Source organism: Vicugna pacos, chromosome 16 (genome assembly GCF_048564905.1).
Source record: "Vicugna pacos chromosome 16, VicPac4, whole genome shotgun sequence".
In the NCBI taxonomy this organism is placed as follows: Eukaryota; Metazoa; Chordata; class Mammalia; order Artiodactyla; family Camelidae; genus Vicugna; species Vicugna pacos.
Window position 1 is genome coordinate 10,694,644 of NC_133002.1, and position 19,495 is coordinate 10,714,138.

Sequence of the window (19,495 nt, forward strand, 5' to 3'; positions counted from 1 at the left end):
GCTGTTCTCTCAAGGAGACACAAGCATCCTTTTCCGTGTGCTTACCGAGCCCAAAGAAGCAGTCTGGTTAAGGCTAATGTCATGAGAGAATGAAACAGCTCCTCATCCAAAGGCCCAGGCAAATCCACCGACCCAGTCTTCCCCACCTTCACCCCATTCACGGGATCAGGCCACCCTCCTCCAGGAGTGAGAAGGGAACCTGTTACTTGTTTTTGCTCCCTCATGCTGCAGCACCAGCGCCAATAAAGCGTTGCCTGAATTCCTCGTCTGGCCTCTTATCGATTTCTATTGATTAAAGGGTCCAAGGACCCTGGTCAGTAACAAAGTGATGGTCCACAAAGACAGGCTCTGGTCCTTGAAAATATGTGCCCTCCAGAGGGAGACCTGGGGAGATTTCTATTTACTTAGAGAACCGCAAGTCATTTTAATGAAAAGTCCTTTAAATTTTCAGACACAACTCCATCAACCGCTTTCTGGTATCAACAGCAATGAGCCATGTTTACACAGCAGAAACAATACATGATCATTTGTCTAACTTGAATAACTCAGACAGCCATTTACACATTTCACTGATGAGCTTTTATTAAAATTGTACATAGAGCTTAGTTAATTATTTTTTTAAAAAAGAACTTCCTTTTTTCCTAGTATCAAAATAGTTCTCTTTTTTAAATACCTTGAAAAACTTTAATACAATTATTTGTTATATATTAAATACTCTCCTAAAATCTGAATCATTTCTCTCCCATCTCTTTTCTCCTAGAATCCTGCCTTTCCATCACTACCACTTTTTCTTTGGCATCTTTAATGCTTTATCCCAGAGAAACATTAAAAGGAAAAGATTTTCCTGTTAAGTCCACTATTTCAAAAAAAAATTTTTTTTAAATAGAAGTCAATTATATTTGATTTGATATTGAAAATTCTCATTAACTAGGCTTCCCTACAGAGTTATGTTTGCCCACATCCAATTACTCTTTAGTACAAGTATTCAGACGCTGGAATTTAAATAAAGCAGCATTTCTTGTCCTGAAATGATTATGCTGACCCAACAGCGCCCTCCAGTGGTATGGAAGTATAAAAGCAGCCAACAACATAGAGTATTTTGGGGTATTAGGTGTTGGAAATCTAGATGCAGAGACAAAAAACTGTTTTATTTTTAAGACAACCAGCTTCCCCAAATCCCACTCTCAACACGAGCCATCTACAGGTGCTCAGTGCAGAGTCTCGAGAAAGCCAGCGTCACCCATCACTAGAACACACACCATCAGAGGCTGGACTCGGGTAACATTTTCTTCCGACCTAAGGAAAGAGTGTGGTATTTCACCTTCGGTAAGGTTCCGAAAGAAGCCTGCTCCCCGGGAACACTCATCTGTGACGTGCCGAGAGTACTGGCCCTCGGGGGCCTGCCGGCCTTGCGAGGGAGGCGCAGGGAGCTGGGCGCTGACCGGACGTCTCTCTCTGGGTGGCCATCCGGACCCCTGGTCAGGCTCCCTCGAATCCCGAGGGGTGGGGACGAGCCTCGAGCCTGCTCGTCCACAGCCGGGCTCAGCCTGCCACTCACCAGGGAGCCTGGGGCCGCCTGGGGGGCCGCCTGGGGGGTCGCCTCGGCCCTGTCACCCTTCCTGTTCTCCTTCCTCCAAAACACAGACCTCAGAAGGGTGAGGGTCCCCTGTGGGAATCGGTCTGTCTCCAAGTCCCTGCCCTCCGCATTAGTCCTCATCTTGCCTAAGGCATTTCGGTGACTGTCTGCACTGTTTCTAGAAAACATGGCAACACTGGGAGCCTCCTTGGGGGAGGGCACGCTGCCCCTGCTCCCCACCGGGCCACTGCCCTTACAGCTTGTGGGCTTCTGGCCCTCCGGCCGGGCTCGTTTCTCATTCTGCACTGAGGACATCACCGTAAGGGGCAGGTCAAACTGTCTGGGCAGCCTGATATCTTGACTAGAGTTTTCCCTGAGCTTCCTTGCTGTGTTGGGGCCATCTGAGTTGCCAGGGTGGTCCAAGGGGCAGGGCGCCCCGGCCAGCACTGTCTCGCTGGCTCGCCCACTATCTTCACTTTCACCCTTAGCAGAAAGGGTGGCGTTTAACCCCAGTGCTGCCGACTTCTTATCCCCGCCGGCAGCGCCAGTCAGCAGCGGCACGATGGACTGGCTCGTGGATCGAGGTCTCCGTCTGGACTCCAAGTACTCCACCAACCCGACAGATGCACCCGGTGGTGGCTTCTCCCTGGGGCCAAAAGACCACCGGAGGGGCACAGTCTTGAAGGCCCCCTGCTTGGTTCGGGAAGGGGCGGGCCCCTTCATGCTGATGCTGCGGCCTTGGACGCCTCCTGCCAAAGGCCTGGCCTCCAAACCTCCTGAAAGAGACACCAAGAGCATCAGCGCCCGAGCACCCCTCCAGCTGCACTAAGAGTAATCCCAATGCCCGTCTAACAGGCCCTGGTTGAGCACCTCTGATGTACGAGGCACCATCCTGGGCCCTGGGGGCACAGAAGTGGGCAAGACACTATGGCCCCTGCCCTCGGGGCATCAGAATTTACACCCACTGTTCCATGGAACCCATTTACACATTTGACGCCAGTGTCAGTGAAGGCAGCTACACGCCCAGGCAGAGCGGACTCCCGATAGAACTCAGCCTCTGAACCATCTGGCCGAAGATTTATCATCATCCTCATTCGTCTTTAAATACTGCCATGAAGCAGAATGCTCAGCAAAAGCCCCTGCTTTTCTAGGTCAGATGCTGTCCTTGTGTCTTTCAAATGCAAGAATCTCAGCTATCCTACTTCGGGCTTAAAAAGAAAAAGTAAAAGAAGATGATAGTCTGTTTAATTTTATCAGAACGGCCAGATAGGCCTCCATTGTGTTTTGCAACATTAGTATATAGTTAAAAAGATGTTTTTGATATATATTGTTAAGCAAGAAATAGTCTAGAAAAACAGAGCAATCCAGCCTGCAAAAAGATACACACCTATATGTGTAGGTGTATGTGTGTGTATGATACGTATGTGTGAAAATATACAAAGAAGTCTGGAAAAATAAATACTAAAATGACAAGGGAACTGTGTAGAGGGAACTGTGGGGGTGCTGCGTATTGATTTTTTTCTTAATTCTTTCCTAAATCTCAACATTTTTAAAGGGGACATACATATACCCAAGGTTGTACATATTTTCTTAAGAAACAGTCAATCAGTTATTAAAAAAAAATTCCATTCATAACAGCATCAAAAGGAATAAAATGCTTAGGAATGAACTTAACCAAGGAGGTGACTTTTACACTGAAAACTAGAAAACACTGCCAAAAGAAATGAAAGACCATATAAATAAATGGAAACACATCTCACGTTCACGGACTGGAAGATTTCATATGGTTAAAATGTCAGTATTACCCAAAGCAATCTACGGAGTCAACGCGACCCCTATCAAAATCCCAGTGAGGTTTGGAGCAGAAATAGGAAAACCCACCCCAAAGTTCCCATGGAATCTCAAGGAGCGCCAAACCGCCAGTCACAAAAAAACACGTACTGTGTGAGTCCACTCTATGAGCTACTGCGGGTAGTCAAAAATCAGAGAGACCGAAAGGATAAAGGTGGTTGCCAGGGGCTGGGGTGACGGTAGGGGTGGGAACAGGTATAGAGTTTCAGACTTACAAGATGAAAAGAGTTCCAGGGACGGATGCTGGTGGCAGCTGCACAAAAACGCCAATGTACTTAATACCCCTGAACTGTACACTTACAAATGGTTAAGGGAAGTATATTCAATATCTTATAATAACCTATGATGATAAAGAATATGTATAAATATGTGTAACTGAACACTATGCTGTACACCAGAAACTAACACACTGTAAATCAACTATACTTCAACTGAAAAACTGAATGGTTAAGATGGTAAATTCCACTATATATCTTTGAACACAATAACAAAAGTAAAAAAAAGTCTGTTAAGGCACCTTGATTTACAAGATGCCTGTCATCCCTGAGAAAGAAATCTTCAGCTGAAACACACAGCCCACGTGGCACAGGGCCAGTCACACGATTTAGAGAAAGACCCGAGGTCAGGTGCACCAGCCTCTCCTCCACAGCTGTACCCTCTCACCAGGGAGCCCGGTCAGCCCCCAGTGATCAGCACAGACAACCCGGAGGAGCTGTACGGGGAGGGACTAAGGGTCCACGGAGGCACAGGCAGGGGCTCAGGGAGCTCAGAGGAACAGGGGAAGCCTGCAGATGTCACCGAGGGTGGAGGTGCCTGGACTGCGAGGCTGCAGACACCCATCAGCCCCGCGAGGGAAGGACAGCATCTCAGAGGTTCCGCGGACCTTGCCTTTTGGATTTTTTCACAGATTATCTTTAGGGTTTTTTTGTTTGTTTTTTGTTTTCTTTAAAGCACTACTTTAAATTAGCCAGCAGTACACACAATCTCACCCCAAATACTTTGTAATTCTAGTCCCGATTGACGTTGGCGCTCCACCACTAAATTCTCACACCTTGGAGGGGAAAAACAAAAACTCAAAACAAACGAAAAAAACCAAACAAACCCTGTCCCGAGGACTGAGACGTGTGAGAAGCCACAGCCCTGGGAATGGCAGAAAGGGAAGCTTTGTATTAGGAGGACAAAGTGGCGACTTTCAGCCTTTCAAAACGGGACAACCAGCCTGCAGCCCTGGCAGGTGGCGGATGGTTTGGCAGTGGCCCTGGCACACTGTCCATCCTTCCCCCGGGGATGGAAGGGCCCGGGCTGCCCGCAGCACCGCAGTGGCAGCTCATTTCACGTCCCTGGACCACAGGTGCCCATGCAGCGCCCGGCTCCTCCTTCTCAAGACGCAGGGAGAAAGCACGTTGGCCAACCCCATTATTTTCTTTTATTCTCTTCATTGGATCAGAGAGGGAGCCAGAGCTTTAGACACAAGGAGAAATGCAGAGAGATGCGCGGGAGCGCGCCCATGCGGATGCAGCGCTTCCTGCTCAGCAAGCATCTCCGTTCTGGTCGGGGAAGGGGCGGCCCCGTTGCTCCTCCCCTAGGGAGCTGGGCCTCCCCAGATGCTGGGAGCCAGAGGCAGCGGTGGTGTTCAGAGACCCCTCCGCGATGCTTCCTTCCTGCCGGAGAATCTGTGGTCCTGCTCACGCCCAGTCTGGCTTGAGAACCAGGTAGGGTCTAGACTCTGACGCCACACTGAGGACACCCACGGTTAAGTACTTCCAGAAATCTGTACAAGCCCCAAAGCATACAGAACAGCTTCCCAGGGCCCCAGGAGCCCTCCTCACCCAGATGGTGCCTGTGCGGCCCAGTGGGCACAGCCTGCACCACATAGCGACCCGGGAGCTGGCGGATGTTTCACTTGAGAAATGCCACGTCCATTCCTCTGTGACTTTTTCTCCTGGCTAGTGAAACAGGGCATCCGCCCAACCTGACAGTGTGTGCTGTGAGCCGGGGGCGGGGCCTCCTCTGGCCATTCTTACCTCACCTGCAACAGGACGGGGTAGGGGGAAGCCCCCATGGGAAGAAACTGAAAAATAACATACATACGGGGGTCTGGCAGTCAAAGAATAAGAAAAAACAGAACCGCTGGAAACGGAGCCATCAGAGAAAACAGACAAAAATCAAAGCTCTCAAGGAGATTTAAGTGCAGAACAAGAGAACAACAGGTTTTAAAATTCAGTACCTGAATTGAAAGCATGCAGGGTCATGGCGAAGACTCAAACTGAAATTTTCAGTGGCCTGAAATTATCTTGAAATCTATGAAATTCAGTAAATTCCACAAATTTCATAATTGTGAACGCAATGTTTCACACAAAGTGAGAAAGAGACAGAAATCACCGGGAAAAGCTAGGAGACTGGGAGGACAAAACGATGAGAACTAACAGGCAAATAACAGGAATTTGGAAAGTAGGAGAGACAAGAATGGAACAGAAGAGCGTTTCCCTAAAGAAAAGCCTGCATCTACAGAAGAAGAGGACTCCCCAAGTTCCAGGCAGGGCTGGTGAACAAACACAGACCCAGGTATATGCGAGTAGAATTTCTAAACTCTAAGGTCACGGCAGAATCGTAAAAGTTTCCAGCCAGAAAGAACAAGTGACTCTCACATGAAAAAGAAGAACGTCTCACCTGCGACCCTGGGGCCTGGAAGACCGTGGGAAAACACCCACAGACGCCCGAGAGGAAAGGACTGCAACCCAAGAGCCCTGCCCCAGCCAAGTTGCCACCCCCTCTGCAGGGGGGGAGTATTTGCGGCCGCCCAAAGAGTCAGCATATCTGGCATGTCTGAAAAGACCTTTGACCAAGCACCGAAGAACCGAGACCTCAAGTTCCAGGGTGACGAAAAGAAGGCAGACAGGGGTGTTCAGGGGACCCTGCAACCATGCTCCCCCCCCCTGCACATGGTCTCAGAATGTGTTACAGAAAGGTAAGGGAATGTGTTGCGGACGGGGAGAGGGACTGCAGGAGGAACTGTGACTACAGTCTGGAACAGAGTATGAAAGCACCTTAGTGAAAGCTGAGTTGAGGACTGACGTAGGGGCGTTCCTAGCACAGACTGAGGGAACGGGTGAGAGCCTTTCAGCGCTCTCATTTTGGGGAGGCGGGGGGTGGCGTGGACGCGTTCTGCAGGTCTCCTCCTATCCGGGGAGAGAGAGCAGGCAGCGATGGAGTAGGTGACTCTAGGGAAATAGCCGGCTTCTCATATCCATATACTAATAGGAAACATAAATATACATGGGGAATATTGGGAAGTAAATATTGGGAAACATAAAGTAACCATGAACAAGATGGAAAACAACAGAACTTCCAAGTGAATGAGGGGAAAAAAGGGAACACACAGCAGCACGATCAAATCAGTAAAAATAAGAAAAAAGTAAGTCATAGAAAAAATGTTTTAAATGAAATGAAATCAAGTTTTGTAGTTGTTACAGTAAGTATGAATGGACTGAACTTTCCCTTTGTAAGACAGACTCTGAATTTTTGTTAAAAAACCCCCAAACCCAGTTTTTAGCTCCTTAAAAAACTAAAAATACAGTTATCGTATGACCCAGCAATCCCACTCCGGGCATATGTCCAGACATAACTAATTTGAAAAGACACCTGCACCCCAATGTTCACTGCAGCACTATTTACCACAGCCAAGACATGGAAGCAACCTAAATATTCATTGACAGATGACTGGATAAAGATGTGGTACACACACACACACACACACACACACACACACACACACACACACACACACACTGGAATACTACTCAGCCACAAAAAAGAATGAAATAGTACCATTTGTAGCAGCATGGATGGACCTGGAGATTATCATACTAAGTCAGTCAGACAAAGACAAATGTCATATGATATCACTTATATGTGGAATCTAAAATATGATATGAATGAACTTATTTATAAAACAGAAACAGATTCACAGACATAGAAAACAAACATGGTTACCAAAGGGGAGTGGGGTTGGGGAGGGATAAGTCAGGAGTTTGGAATTAACAGATACACACTACTATATATAAAATAGATAAACAACAAGGTCCTACTGTATACCACAGGGAACTATATTCAATATCTTATAATAACCTATGATGGAAAAGAATATGAAAAAGTGTATATACACACATATATATATATAAATAACTGAATCACTATGCTGTGCACCAAAAACTCACACAGTATGAATCAAGCATACTTCAGTTAAAAAAGACATGGAGAAGTTAAATACAACAACCAACTCACCTAATTTAGTCGTTAAGATATAAAGCTCCCATCCCCCAAACAGACAATGTCCATTATTTTGTGTTCGCACACAACACTGACAAAATCATCACCATGTACTAACTTGATCACAAAAAGGGAATCATTTTTGAAAACCATATTCTTGAATCACAATCTGTAAAATTAGGTGTAAAGAATAAAAAAGTGACCAAAAACTCTTAAGTACTTGAAACACCCAGATAACCTTGAGATGAAAGAGGAAATCAAAACCTGAAATAACACACTCTCTGGAAAGCACTGAGAAAGAGAAAACAAAACCTTTGAGGCTCAATAAAAAGCCACAGAAGATATTTACCGTCAGGAGCACCAACACTGAAATGCTTTAGCCCCAGGCCCCCTCCTCTGTGAAGGACCTTTGCAATTTTTTCACAGTCACATTTTCATACAATTGCAAAAGTAAGGTGTATCTATGTCCTTTCTCTTATAGAGCCTGTCCCAACACCCATCCCCAATGATTTGAGCTGCAGTCCCCACAAAACTTGGATCTGTTTGTTTTAGTTTAAAATGCCTTCATAACTATGAAGTCCCTATAACCAGAGCTCGCAGAAGGATGAAGTCACCAAGCTATCAGTATTTCCCTACAGGGGACTGCTCGGATTTGGGAAGGACAAGTCTGTACTGACTGGTACCATCCCTGGGCACTGCAAGCCACTTAGCATCCCCGCCCCCTGGGGACTAAATGCCAGTTGTCCCCTCTGCTCATTTGACATCCCCGTGGGGGGAGGAGATAGTACTAAACCTCTGTTGGAAACCTACGTGCTGGATTTTGATCTAACAGGAGAATCAGGCCGGATTCTCAACCATCTCAGAGCCTCTCCAACAGGTTTCAAAATCTATCGCCGTTTTATTCAAACCCCAAGAGGGAACGCTCCCTGTGGAAGCAAGGCTCTTGCAGTGTCTGAATGGCATAAACTTGAGTTTGGAGCCACACAGCCAGGACTCCGGCTGCCAGAGGGAGCAGATCTATTTGCAGCCCGGCTACCTCCCAGGAGTTCCTGTGACCGGTTACTTCCTAAGATCAGCTTTCTCCCTTGCAAAAGGGCTAGAATTCCACCTCTCATCTGAGTCGATGAGGTAAGTAAAATGCCTGCAGGGGCCCGGGGGACAGTTATCCGCCAATGTTACTTCTCCGCCGGCCCTCGCAGTCTCTCTGGGGAGTTTTCTGGAGCTGGGCCTCACCGCTGTCTGAGCACCCTGTGGAAAAGCTGGCCATCTTTTGAAGCTGTCTCCTACAGGGGATGTGAAACACATTTCTCCTTGGGAGAACTGAGACATGGCCCAAGGTCCTAGGCCTCTGGACAGAACTGAGATGAATTTATGAGGCTGTCAGAGACTCATGCTGGTGGGGGATGGACAAGTTGGGGAAAGAACGCCTTTTGTGTTCACCAGACACTACCCTAAATGTGCAGTCATAAAAACGTAAAGGAAAAAGAGATGTCAGAATATATATAATGCATCAAATAGCGGATGCTAAGGAAATCAGACCAACATGATACACGCGGGAGAGGTGGTCCCATTCACATTCTAATGGTGAGATTTTGGGAGCCAAAATGCCGAACATCAAGGAATAACTAACCAAACTTTGATACATAAACTGTAATAATCAGAGGGCTGGATTCCATGATAATCTAAAACCACCTGCAGCTTTGAGATGAGACCATCATATATTTATTCCCAACAGCTCCTTGCCTGGAGCACACGCCCAGACTTTACGTGACTCACGCGCACTCACGTCTGTGTTCCAAATTCACTCCCTCAGAAGGGCCTTCCCCCCAGCCCCCATCCTCTCTGCACCCCTTCTCCCACACCCCCAGCCTAGATACCTTCCTCCTCTGATGAGCTCCCTCTTCGCCCTTCTCCCTGCTTTACGGCACGTCATCATATTCCTTTACTCGCTGATGCACTGTCTCCCCCCTTTAGATGGTCGGCTCCAGGGAGCAGAGAAAGAAGGTGCCTGCGGCTGGAGGGCAGCGGACAGGGCGGGCTAGGTCCCGGGAGACCTGATCTGCGCGATGACCAAACCTCTCACGATGACGGACTCTTTATAGACACACTCCAGGCCACGAAGTGCCAGCACTTTCGTAAAGATGAGGAGCCACGATTGTCATGGAAAATGAAAGCAAGATCAGCAGATTCAACGAGCGTGATAAAACGTACCCTTTTCCTGCCGGGGGAGGCTGTTTGTGAAGGAGGCAGGCCCCGGCGCCCGGGGCCGGGCGGGAGCGGGGGCAGAGCTCCAGGACAGCAGGCTGCCCCGCGTGCTGCTGTTACTGCTCCCGAGCCGATGCAGCCAGTGGTCAGACAAGGAGGAGCTGGTGGAACCTGCGGAGGGACCACAGACAGGGCAGGCTGGACCCCACGCCATCCTTCAGGGCCCCCGGGGCGCGTCTCACGGCCGGGTTCACCTCCCGAGCCCTGACCAGGATTACTGATGACGGCTAGAGGAGAACCTGCGCTCGCGGGAAGGCGCCGGGGCACAGAAAGGACAGTGTGCTGATGAATACCGAAATGCTTTTCACAAAACCACAGGTCGCCAACCCCAGTTTTCCAAATATGGCTTATATTTTACTCTTTCTACATCTATCTTCCATGAAAAGAAGGCAGACTTGGCACATCGGTGGATTTAGACCTCCTGGCGCATGTTAGTTTTATTTGGTCATTTTCCAAGCATTTGGGGGGAAAATACCTGAGGAATTTTTTTGAATGCTCTTTCACCCCCAAAGATAAGGATGGCTAGTTTGCAGAGTGAGATAAGTCCCACAAAATGGTCAGGCTGCCATGCAAGTCTGAGGCTGCCTAACAGACCCGGCCCTGGCATGTGGTTAAGTAGCTGTTTGCTGTTAAGGCCCCACGCCCCTTGTAACTGCCCTTCCCTTTCTAACGGGACGAATACAGGTTTATGCTGCACAAGCTTAATTAAAATCTGGCTTCACAGGAGTGAGACTGGGGATGAGGACTCCCACACTCCAAGAGCCACCTGCCAGATGCAAAATGTGACTCCTTTTCCTCTTCCCGCTCTTGGATTCCAGCATGTCCATCCCACATCCTCACAAGTGGGACACTAGTCTGCAGTCAGGGCTCCCTCGCTCAGGCCCCTGCCTACCTCTCCAGACCCTGGATGCTCGGTGGAGCATCTTCCCGGTCCCCGGCCCTCCTCTCGCCTGGAACCAGCAGCAGCACCTACCTCTCATGGAGCTGCTGGCCGACCAGGGAGGAATGCTGTTTCTCTTCTGATAAAACAGGATGTAAGCGCCTCGGGTATTCACCTCGTCTTCTAGAAGCGGTTCCACTGTGCTGTCGTCATAACTGTACCACTGGCCGTCCAGAGAGTTCCGGCAATAGGCTGCGAAGGTCCAAACCCCAAGGCCCCATTACTGCAGCCCCCCAAAAGCAGGAAGACATTTCCCGCTGGCATAGCTGAAAAACGGACGTTTGTAACAGAATGAGAAACATCGGTCCATGTTTAGCCAGAAATGATTTTTGTGGAATCAGAAAGGATCCATCAGTTACACCCCCAGATGCTCAGGGATAAAGGAAGCTGTGACACCACGAACGAACCCTTATGTTGCAGGGCTTGCTCAGGCAAAACCTCCAATAAAAGGGGAGTCCCCATTGGAATGAAAACGCGATTTGCATTTAAATCTTATATGTGGTTTACTTGGACATCGTTGGTTTTAATCTTTAACCTTAACTGCAAATTGATTTTTGAATGCTTTTTCCTTCCCTAAGAGCTAATGTTATGATTTCATATAATATACTTCGGATAGATTGCATTGAAAAAATAGTTATTTTTCCCTTCATGCCTACTGTGATGTTCTGCCAAACCTGAATGATGAAAGATAATTTAAAAAAAAAGATGATTAAAAAAGGGAATCCCGAGTTATTTATGGGAGCCCCAGGCAACAATGCCAGTGTTCACGCCGTTCTTCTGAGAAGCTTCAGAACGCACGCCTCTGAGTCAGTGTGCAATGAAAGCAGGCAGCTGGATTACGGCACACTTCTCTCCTGCCTGAGACCTGCAGTCAGACGTCTAAGAAAACGTCCATAAGTAAGATTCTCACCCCCTTCCAAACAAGTACGAGAAATACTCCTCTTTTCCTCCGCATCCCAGTAGACGGTGTCATAACACCCCAATCCAGGAGCCAGCCAACTTCTTTCTGTAATGTTTCAGGCTCTGCAGGTCACCAGTGGCCACACACAGTCTCTGCCATGTATTCTTCTTGCTAGTTTTTTTGTTTTGTTTTGTTTTGTTTTTACCACTTTTTAAAAATGTAAAAACCATTTTAAACGGAGGCTGCAGCACATGGCAAGGGCCTGGCACAGAAGGGGGCCTTCATAAATATTCGTTCAAGAAATAAATGAGTGATGATCTTGGATTTTTATACAGTCCAGTGTTTCTAAACTGCAGGGACATTACTAGTACACTAGGAACAGCACACTTTTAAAAAAATGAAATATTTTCATTTTTTCCAAAGATGAAATAATTCATATGATTCTAGAACAGACCAAGGTATGTGACGAGGAACAACTGGATGAGGTGTCCAGCTCTCTGTTTCTGTCCTTCCATCCTTCACTCCTCTCAAGTTCCTCCGAGGGATTCACAATTAAATGTACCCCAGAGAAATAAAAAACACCAAATCTGTTAAGTAAGAGTCCTTGAATCGGATCACAGATGAGGATAAACGTCACTCCCTGGGTTCCAACAGCCACCCTCCCGTATTTCGTACAGTCGAAAACTCAGGCTGTAACTTTCTATCCCAACCACCAACCTGACTCCACTCTACCCCCGGACCCGCCTTTCCCACCCCGGCAGGTGCTGGGCGTGCAGCAGGTGAGGGGTCTGCTTGTGTCGATGCCCAGCAGCCCAGGGGTGCCTCTTCCCGGGGCGTCTGGAGGCCTGGGCCACAGCCACGGACCGAGAGGCAGGCTCACCTGTGTAATGCCCACCTTGCAAACTGCCGTGGTGGTTGCAGACAGCGTACAAGTCATAGAGGAAGTCGGGTGGGTAGCTGGTGGGCAGGCAGGCCGGCTGCTTCCAGGAAGGCCAGGGGCCGGGTGTGGCCTTGGGGCCGGCACTCCTCTGGGCCACGTGGGGAGCCATGTCGAGGCCGGAGAGCGGGAACTTCACCAGCGTGGAGAGCTTGTTTCTCCTCTCCCCGACCTGGCAGAACCTCTTGAGGTGGATGATGAGGATGTCGGGCAGGGTCCACAGGCTCAGCTTCACCACGCCCTGCTGGAGGGCCTGGCAGTGGGGGCAGCGCCACGCATCGTCCTGGGCCAGCTGGAAAGGAAGCCACCGGGCCCGTGAGGCCCCCACCCCCAGGCTCACGGCCCACCCGCCGAGACCCCCCCAGCCACCTGCCCGGCCGGACCTGCTCCTCCTTCGTGTAGAACTGGAAACACTCGTCCAGGGTGCAGCTGGGCTGCTGGTGCGCCTGCTGCTGCCGCCACACGCTGTCCGCGTCCTGCACCTGCTCCTCCCGGAGGTTCCCGAACAGGCTGCGCGGGGGCAGAGCAGACAGAGGGCGTGTGGGCGCCTGGCATCTGCCGGGGAGGCAGGGCCCCCTTCCAAGGGCTCCCGCTCGATTTTACTGGCATTCTCGGTCTCCCCTACCAGCTCCAGGAGGGACCAGGTCCTTGGCTACCCTGCTTTGTTTCATGCTGGGGTGCAGGGGCCTGGCATCAGTAGGAGACTTAGAAATACTGGGCTGAACAAGGTCCTTTCCCAAAGCAGAGCAAGTGCCCTCAGGGTTAGAGAAGCAGCCACGCTGGGTGGTTAAGAGCGCGGGCTCGAGCCAGGCAGCCTGGGTTCAAATCCTGGCTCTGCCACACATGAGCTGCGTGACACTGAGCAGCCATTTAACTTCTCTGTGCTTCGGTTTCCACACTCCTCATAGGATGTAATGTGTGAAATAAACTGCATGTCTGTAAAGCGCCGGAGCAGTGACCGGCGCAGGGGGAGGGTAAGCGTCACCTCACCGTCTACAAGCATGAGTGACACGACCAGTGCCACCACCCAGCGCCGTCATCGTTGCTATTCCTGTCACTTTATACACAGACGAGTGCCAGCGGGGCTTCTCGGAGGACTGGGTCACCCAGCGTCCAGGAGGCACGCCTACACCCGACAGTCACGCCGGGGGAACTGGCACAGAACAGGCCCCGTCTCCTCTGCGGGACTCACCGCTCCTTGGTGCCACTGTCCCACTCCACGGCCAGTTTGACGTGCGGGGGGCCCCCCGGCCTCCTGGGGTGCAGGGCCCTAGGGAGAGAGCATGGAGCCCATCAGGTCTTGAACTCACAGAAAGTACCCAACCCTGTGGATGGGCACCTCCAGGTCTGGGGCGGGGGAAACGCAGCAGCACCCTGATGAACAAGGTGTGTCTGGGAGAAGCGCTCCAGCTTGACCAGAGCTGAGGCAGGATCACCCAGGCATGGAGCACCGAGGGGGCGTGCAGTGGGTCGGGGGGATGCTGCGGCCCCCGGACAGGGAGAGGAACACTTCAAGGAAACAAACCTTTCTAGAAGAAAGACAAAATGTTGTGCATCCATACAACAGAATATTATTCAGCCTTAAAAAGGAAGGAAATTCTGACACAGGCTCCAACGTGAATGAACCTGAAAACATGACGCTGCGTGAAACGAGCAAATCACAAAAGAATAAGTATTGGACAACTGCACTTATAGCAGGTCCCTGGAGAGGCCACACGCACAGCGATGGGAAACAGGGGGGTGGCTGCCCGCAGCTGAGGGGTGCGAGGGGGGTGGCTGCCAGCAGCTGAGGGGTGCGGGGGTGGGGAGCTACTGTTGGGGACTGAGTTTTAGTTCTGCAAAATTAAGAGATCTGAAGATGGACAGCAGTGGTGGCTGTACTTGACTCTTGAACTGTACACTTAAAAATGGTTAAGATGGCATATTTATATTATGTGTATTTGCCACAGTTTAAAAGAAGGAAGTAATTTCTAGGAGAACAAAACGTGCTGGGATAGGGAGGCCAAGGGGCTGAACGCAGGGCTCTGCGAAGGAGGCGAGAGGCTGAGGCTACCAGATGCTGGGGGAGCTGTGGGAGGGAGGGAGGAGGTGGGGCCGGGCGGCGTGGAGGTGGCGGTGACTGGGAGGGCTGCGGCCTGCGGGAGGGCTTCCTTCAGCAGGTCTGCTTCTTGGACAACTAGACTCTTTTCCAGTGTCTTCAACCACCTACCATGCAAGGCCCGTTAGTGGGTTGGTTTCTAAAACCAACAATATTTTTATTGTTTTTTAAATGATAGTTTACAGACCAATACTTTTGTAAAATAGAACAGAAATGTAATGGGGGGGACAGACAAAACACAAGCTTGAGAAAAAAAATTATGATATCCATCATGCCGTAAATTGCTCTGTCAAGGGCTTTGAAGTTTCTCGGTGCTTCCTTCCAAGTTCTTGTCACGGACCGGTGACCACCAGCCTCCGGGGTGGCACCACCAGAGTGCAGCCCACTTGAGCGGCACAGCTCTCTTCTTCAACAAAGAGTGCGTGAGGGCACCCTTCTCAGGGACCCCTGCCCCGTGCTCTCTCCTCCTGTCGGACCCAAGCAGGTCCTGGCTGACACCCCTCCTGCCTCCTTAACTCTGTAAAGCAACCAGCCGAAGACGTGCCAATGGGGCGTAGGGCCCAGAACCTTCTGGCTTGCCCCTACCCTGGTTCCTGTCTCTTTTTAAAGGAAGGGGCCCTGCCCTAAAATGATTCTGACACCAAATCCAAAGTATATTTCTTTTTTTTTTCCCCTCACATCACCAAGCAACTGACTCAATTCGGACACTGTCTACTGGAGGTGGCATCAGATCCCATGGGCTGAGGGCTCAGTCCTACAAGACGGCCCCCCCTACCCTCACCCACTTCGGATGCCAGTCACAGGTCCAGGTTGCCACCAGTGCTTCTGACCGACTGGCTCTGTGATCGGAGGTTCCCATGACCTCTTCTCTGGGTTCCATTAATTTGCTAGGGTGGCTCACAAAACTCAGAGAAACTGTTTGCTTACGAGATTGGCCGTTTAGCATAAAAGGGTATAACTCAGAGACAGCCAGATGGAAGAGACGCTTAGGGCAAGGCGCGTGGGATGGGGGGCAGGGCTTCCACGCGCTCCGAGCAGCCACTCCCCCAGAATCTCCTCGTGTTCACCAACCTGGGAGCTCTCCGAACAACGTCCTCTGGGGGTTTGATGATGGTTTCATCACATAGGCATGACTCATTAGGTCAACGGCCGTTGGCAGTCAACTCAACCTCCAGACCCTCTCCCCTCCTTCGCTCAGGGAGGTGGGACTGAAAGTTCCAACCTCTAATCACACGATTTGTTCTCCTGGCCACCAGCCCCAACCTTAGGTGCTTTCCAAAAGCCACCTCACTAACATCAACTCTGGTGTGGTGGAAAGGGGTTTGTTACGAACGTCAAGATACGTTTACCGCCCATCTCACTTGGGAAATTCCAAGGGTTGTAGGAGGTTCGGGCCAGAAGCAGAAGGCCAAATATGTATTTCTTATTAGAAATCACAGGATCATGCCCACATCTGGATTCAGTCAGCTTTGGCTGGCCAAGCCAGGGAACCTGAGAGCCTCCCTGAGAACTTTACATCTGTGGGGAAGTGAGCAAAAGTGCTAGACAATTAATTTATGAGCAAAACCTCCTCTCAGATATTGTGCTTGCCCCTTGGATTGCTTCTCAAGAAGCCTGCAGTGGAAGGCGGGGAGAATCTGGGTCGGAACCACAGGAGACAAGGCCACGCTTGCCTCACCCCTCGGCCACAGTCCGCAGTCTTCTTCAGTTGGGGCCAAGGATTCAGTGGTAAGATTCTCCCTTACTCAAGAGCTGGCATTCAGGTTGAATTTGGTAACACAGCCTCACTGAACGGATTTTTTAAGTCAGAACCATCCTGGGTTCAAATTCAGGCTCAGCTACTAACTAGCCGAGTGAGTGTGATCACGTTAACTCATCTCTGGGAACCTCGGTGTCTCCTCATCTTTGAAGACACCATTAGGATCTCTCAAGACGTAAGGGTTGAAGGCACGGAAGGAGTATAAGGACCTAACAGCGTCGCTGGTGCTGGAGACGTCAGGGACCAAGAGTAGCAAAGACTGTCATCTGTTGTCCTGATGCACAGTCTTGAAGGCGTCTAGTCACGTAAGAACACATTCATTCTCTTACCAGGTCTGGACCATCTGCTTACCTGTCAACTGCCCAGTGACAGAGGGGCCGACTGTCCTGTGGGGACAAGTAGCTGCAGGCCAGGGAGAGCCCCACGACCCGGATGGCGAACAGGGATCCCGGGTTCTGCCGAGACAAGAACAGGAAGCAGGTCGCCATGCACGCTGGTGTCAATCAGACTGTTAGGTGCAAAGAAGTTACTCCAAAGAGTAACCTTTCGTTCACAGTATATTTTGAATATTCCCTTAATAATGACTATTCCAAACCTAGAGACAGAAAGCCTTCAATTTTTTTTAAGAGACAAGGGTGCACCTTTTAATAGTGATCTAACACCATTTAACACATTAAAATTTCCAAAACAATGATCACAGTATTTTAAAACAACACATGTTTAATTGGAGGAACTGTTGGCACAGTAAATGGGAAATCAAACCAATTGTGTTCTGTAATTATTAACAGGTAATTTAATTTACTTTATTAAGATGGTTATGACCATCACCAAATTACCAAAATGAGGCAAGTATCTAAAAGCAAGTTGGTGAATACTTTCCATACCAAAAGCTAAATAAGTATTTATACATTTCAAAATAAGCCATGTAAAAAGAATACTATCTATGTTTTTATTCTAAGATGTACTTTTTTTCATATTCTAACTTTTCTGAAATTGAAGTCAGCCTTAAACAGCATGATTCACAATAGTCAACAGGTGGAAGCAACCCAAGTGTCCGTCAACAGATGAATGGACAAACAAAATGTGGTCTATACACACAATGGAATATCACTCAGCCTTAAAAAGGCGGACAATGCTGACGCATGCTACAGCATGGATGGCCCTTGAAAATATTTTGCTGAGTGAAATAAGCCAGACACAGAAGGGCCAATATTGTATGATTCTGCTTATGTGAGGTTCCTAGAATGGTCAGGTTCACAGAGACAGAAAGTAGGATGGAGGTTCTCACGGGCTAGAGGCTGGGGGGAGTGGGAGCTGTTTAATGGGTGTAGTGTTTATGGGGAGGATGAAAAATTGGGGGGGTAGGGTGGTGATGGCTCTGCAGCATTGTGACTATAATTAATTACACCTCTGAATGGCTAAAATAAATGTTAGGTACATTTTACCACAATTTAAAAAAAAATCAATGGACTCGTCAAGCAATGGAAATACAGTTCTTCCAATTGTCACTGATGACCTTGGCTGCAGCCAGGAAAAAATAAAAAATTTCTTACCAACTCTGACAAAGATAAAAGGCAGAAATCCCTACTTAAAACACACTAATATAGAAATAGACGAAATACAGATTGACTTCAGACAGAAGAGGGGGAAAGGATTATAATTCAAAGAAAGAGGAACAAGGCATGAAGAGACAGCGAGACTCAAAACATCCTCAGGGCCTGTGAGCTGACTCCCGGGCTGCGGCAGCTGAACGTGCGGCGGGGAGGGGGACCAGTGATGTCCGGGGAGCGGATGCCTGGCTAGACTACAACCACACTGTAGCTGACCTGCAGCTTCAGCAAACACAAAACTGGTGGCTGGAAGCAAGCTGACTTCAGGGTCTTAGATTCAGGGCTGGTCACGTGAGGGTGTACTTCTTAAGGAGAAGTTAGTTAAATCTGGGACTGGGGAGGGTGGGGTGGGGGCGCTTTTTTCCTGGACCCTGTCACTGAGCCTTGCTGTTTGGATAGCGACATAATCAAGGCACCGACACATGGAGGCAGCTCACTCTGCTTCCACACGAAGAAACTTTACAAAGTGACCAGAAAGATGTCTTGGCAATGATGAATCTGTTTTTTTTCATTATTCATGCAAATTCATCCCATCCAGCAAATTGGTCATTTTTGTAAGAGACATTTTCCTGTCCTCTATTCTTGGCTAGGGAAATTCACTTTGGGACCCTCGGTAGCTATCCACTCCTTTTCATCTCTCCCATTCCGTGTTGAGAAGATTGAATGTATTCTTTCCAAATTATTACCAATGACCAATTCTTTCCAAATTTTTTTCAAATTATTCAAAAGATAGTCCTAGAAGCCTTAGGGCTGAGTGGGTGGGCTAGCCTGGGAGCCTCTGTACACATTATTCCTGCAGAAAACCAAGCCCGTCCACACGTTCACCAACGCAATCGTGCAAAAGCATTCGTAGCTGAGTTGGACGTTGCCTGCGTTAGAGTCCTGCCGGCCCCATTGATTCCTTGATCAGTTTCTAAAATGGAAAAGACGGCAGAGGTGCGGAGGGGAAAGCACACGGGTGACCAGGGGGGATAAAAGTCCAGCTGAGTCCAACGCTCGCATGAAAGTGTTTTCATCCACTTTCAGCAGTCAGGAGCATAGGGCTTGGGGACGGCTAAAGCTATTACTAGATAGTCTGACCTACTTAGAGGGAAGTTAGAGTTTCTAATTAGGGCACCGTGGCAGATCTGCTAGGCAGTAGATGGAGCAAAACCCTTTGGAGATAAAGATTCGGTACCGATGCAGAAAGTAAAATGTAAAACAACTTCAACAAAGTGAAATTTGGTATAAATCCGGAATCAAATGTGTGGTTTTCCTTGAGCAGGAAGGAAAATGAATTATGAAGAATT

General features: G+C 49.1%; 1 protein-coding gene and 1 long non-coding RNA gene across 3 annotated transcripts in view; one reads left to right on the forward strand and one right to left on the reverse strand.

Moving 5' to 3' along the window:
* Window positions 1-1,127: 1,127 nt before the first annotated feature.
* Window positions 1,128-19,495, reverse strand: part of USP43 (ubiquitin specific peptidase 43) — a 47,415-nt gene continuing 29,047 nt past the window's right edge. Inside the window, exons 9-15 of one of the 2 annotated variants that reach the window (XM_015250812.3) lie at window positions 16,948-17,051; window positions 13,932-14,009; window positions 13,123-13,249; window positions 12,698-13,031; window positions 10,935-11,093; window positions 9,908-10,072; window positions 1,128-2,352 (exon numbers count right to left, since the gene is read on the reverse strand). In XM_015250812.3, the coding sequence (XP_015106298.3) occupies window positions 1,262-2,352; window positions 9,908-10,072; window positions 10,935-11,093; window positions 12,698-13,031; window positions 13,123-13,249; window positions 13,932-14,009; window positions 16,948-17,051 (2,058 nt within the window). In that variant the 3' untranslated portion in view covers window positions 1,128-1,261. Of the gene's footprint in view, window positions 2,353-9,907; window positions 10,073-10,934; window positions 11,094-12,682; window positions 13,032-13,122; window positions 13,250-13,931; window positions 14,010-16,947; window positions 17,052-19,495 lie in introns of both variants that reach the window. The other variant, XM_006217790.4, reaches the window with a different exon arrangement.
* LOC140686449 (uncharacterized) lies at window positions 8,544-11,372 on the forward strand. Its single transcript, XR_012060279.1, has 2 exons — window positions 8,544-8,824; window positions 9,671-11,372. It is a non-coding gene; the product is annotated as an uncharacterized lncRNA (long non-coding RNA).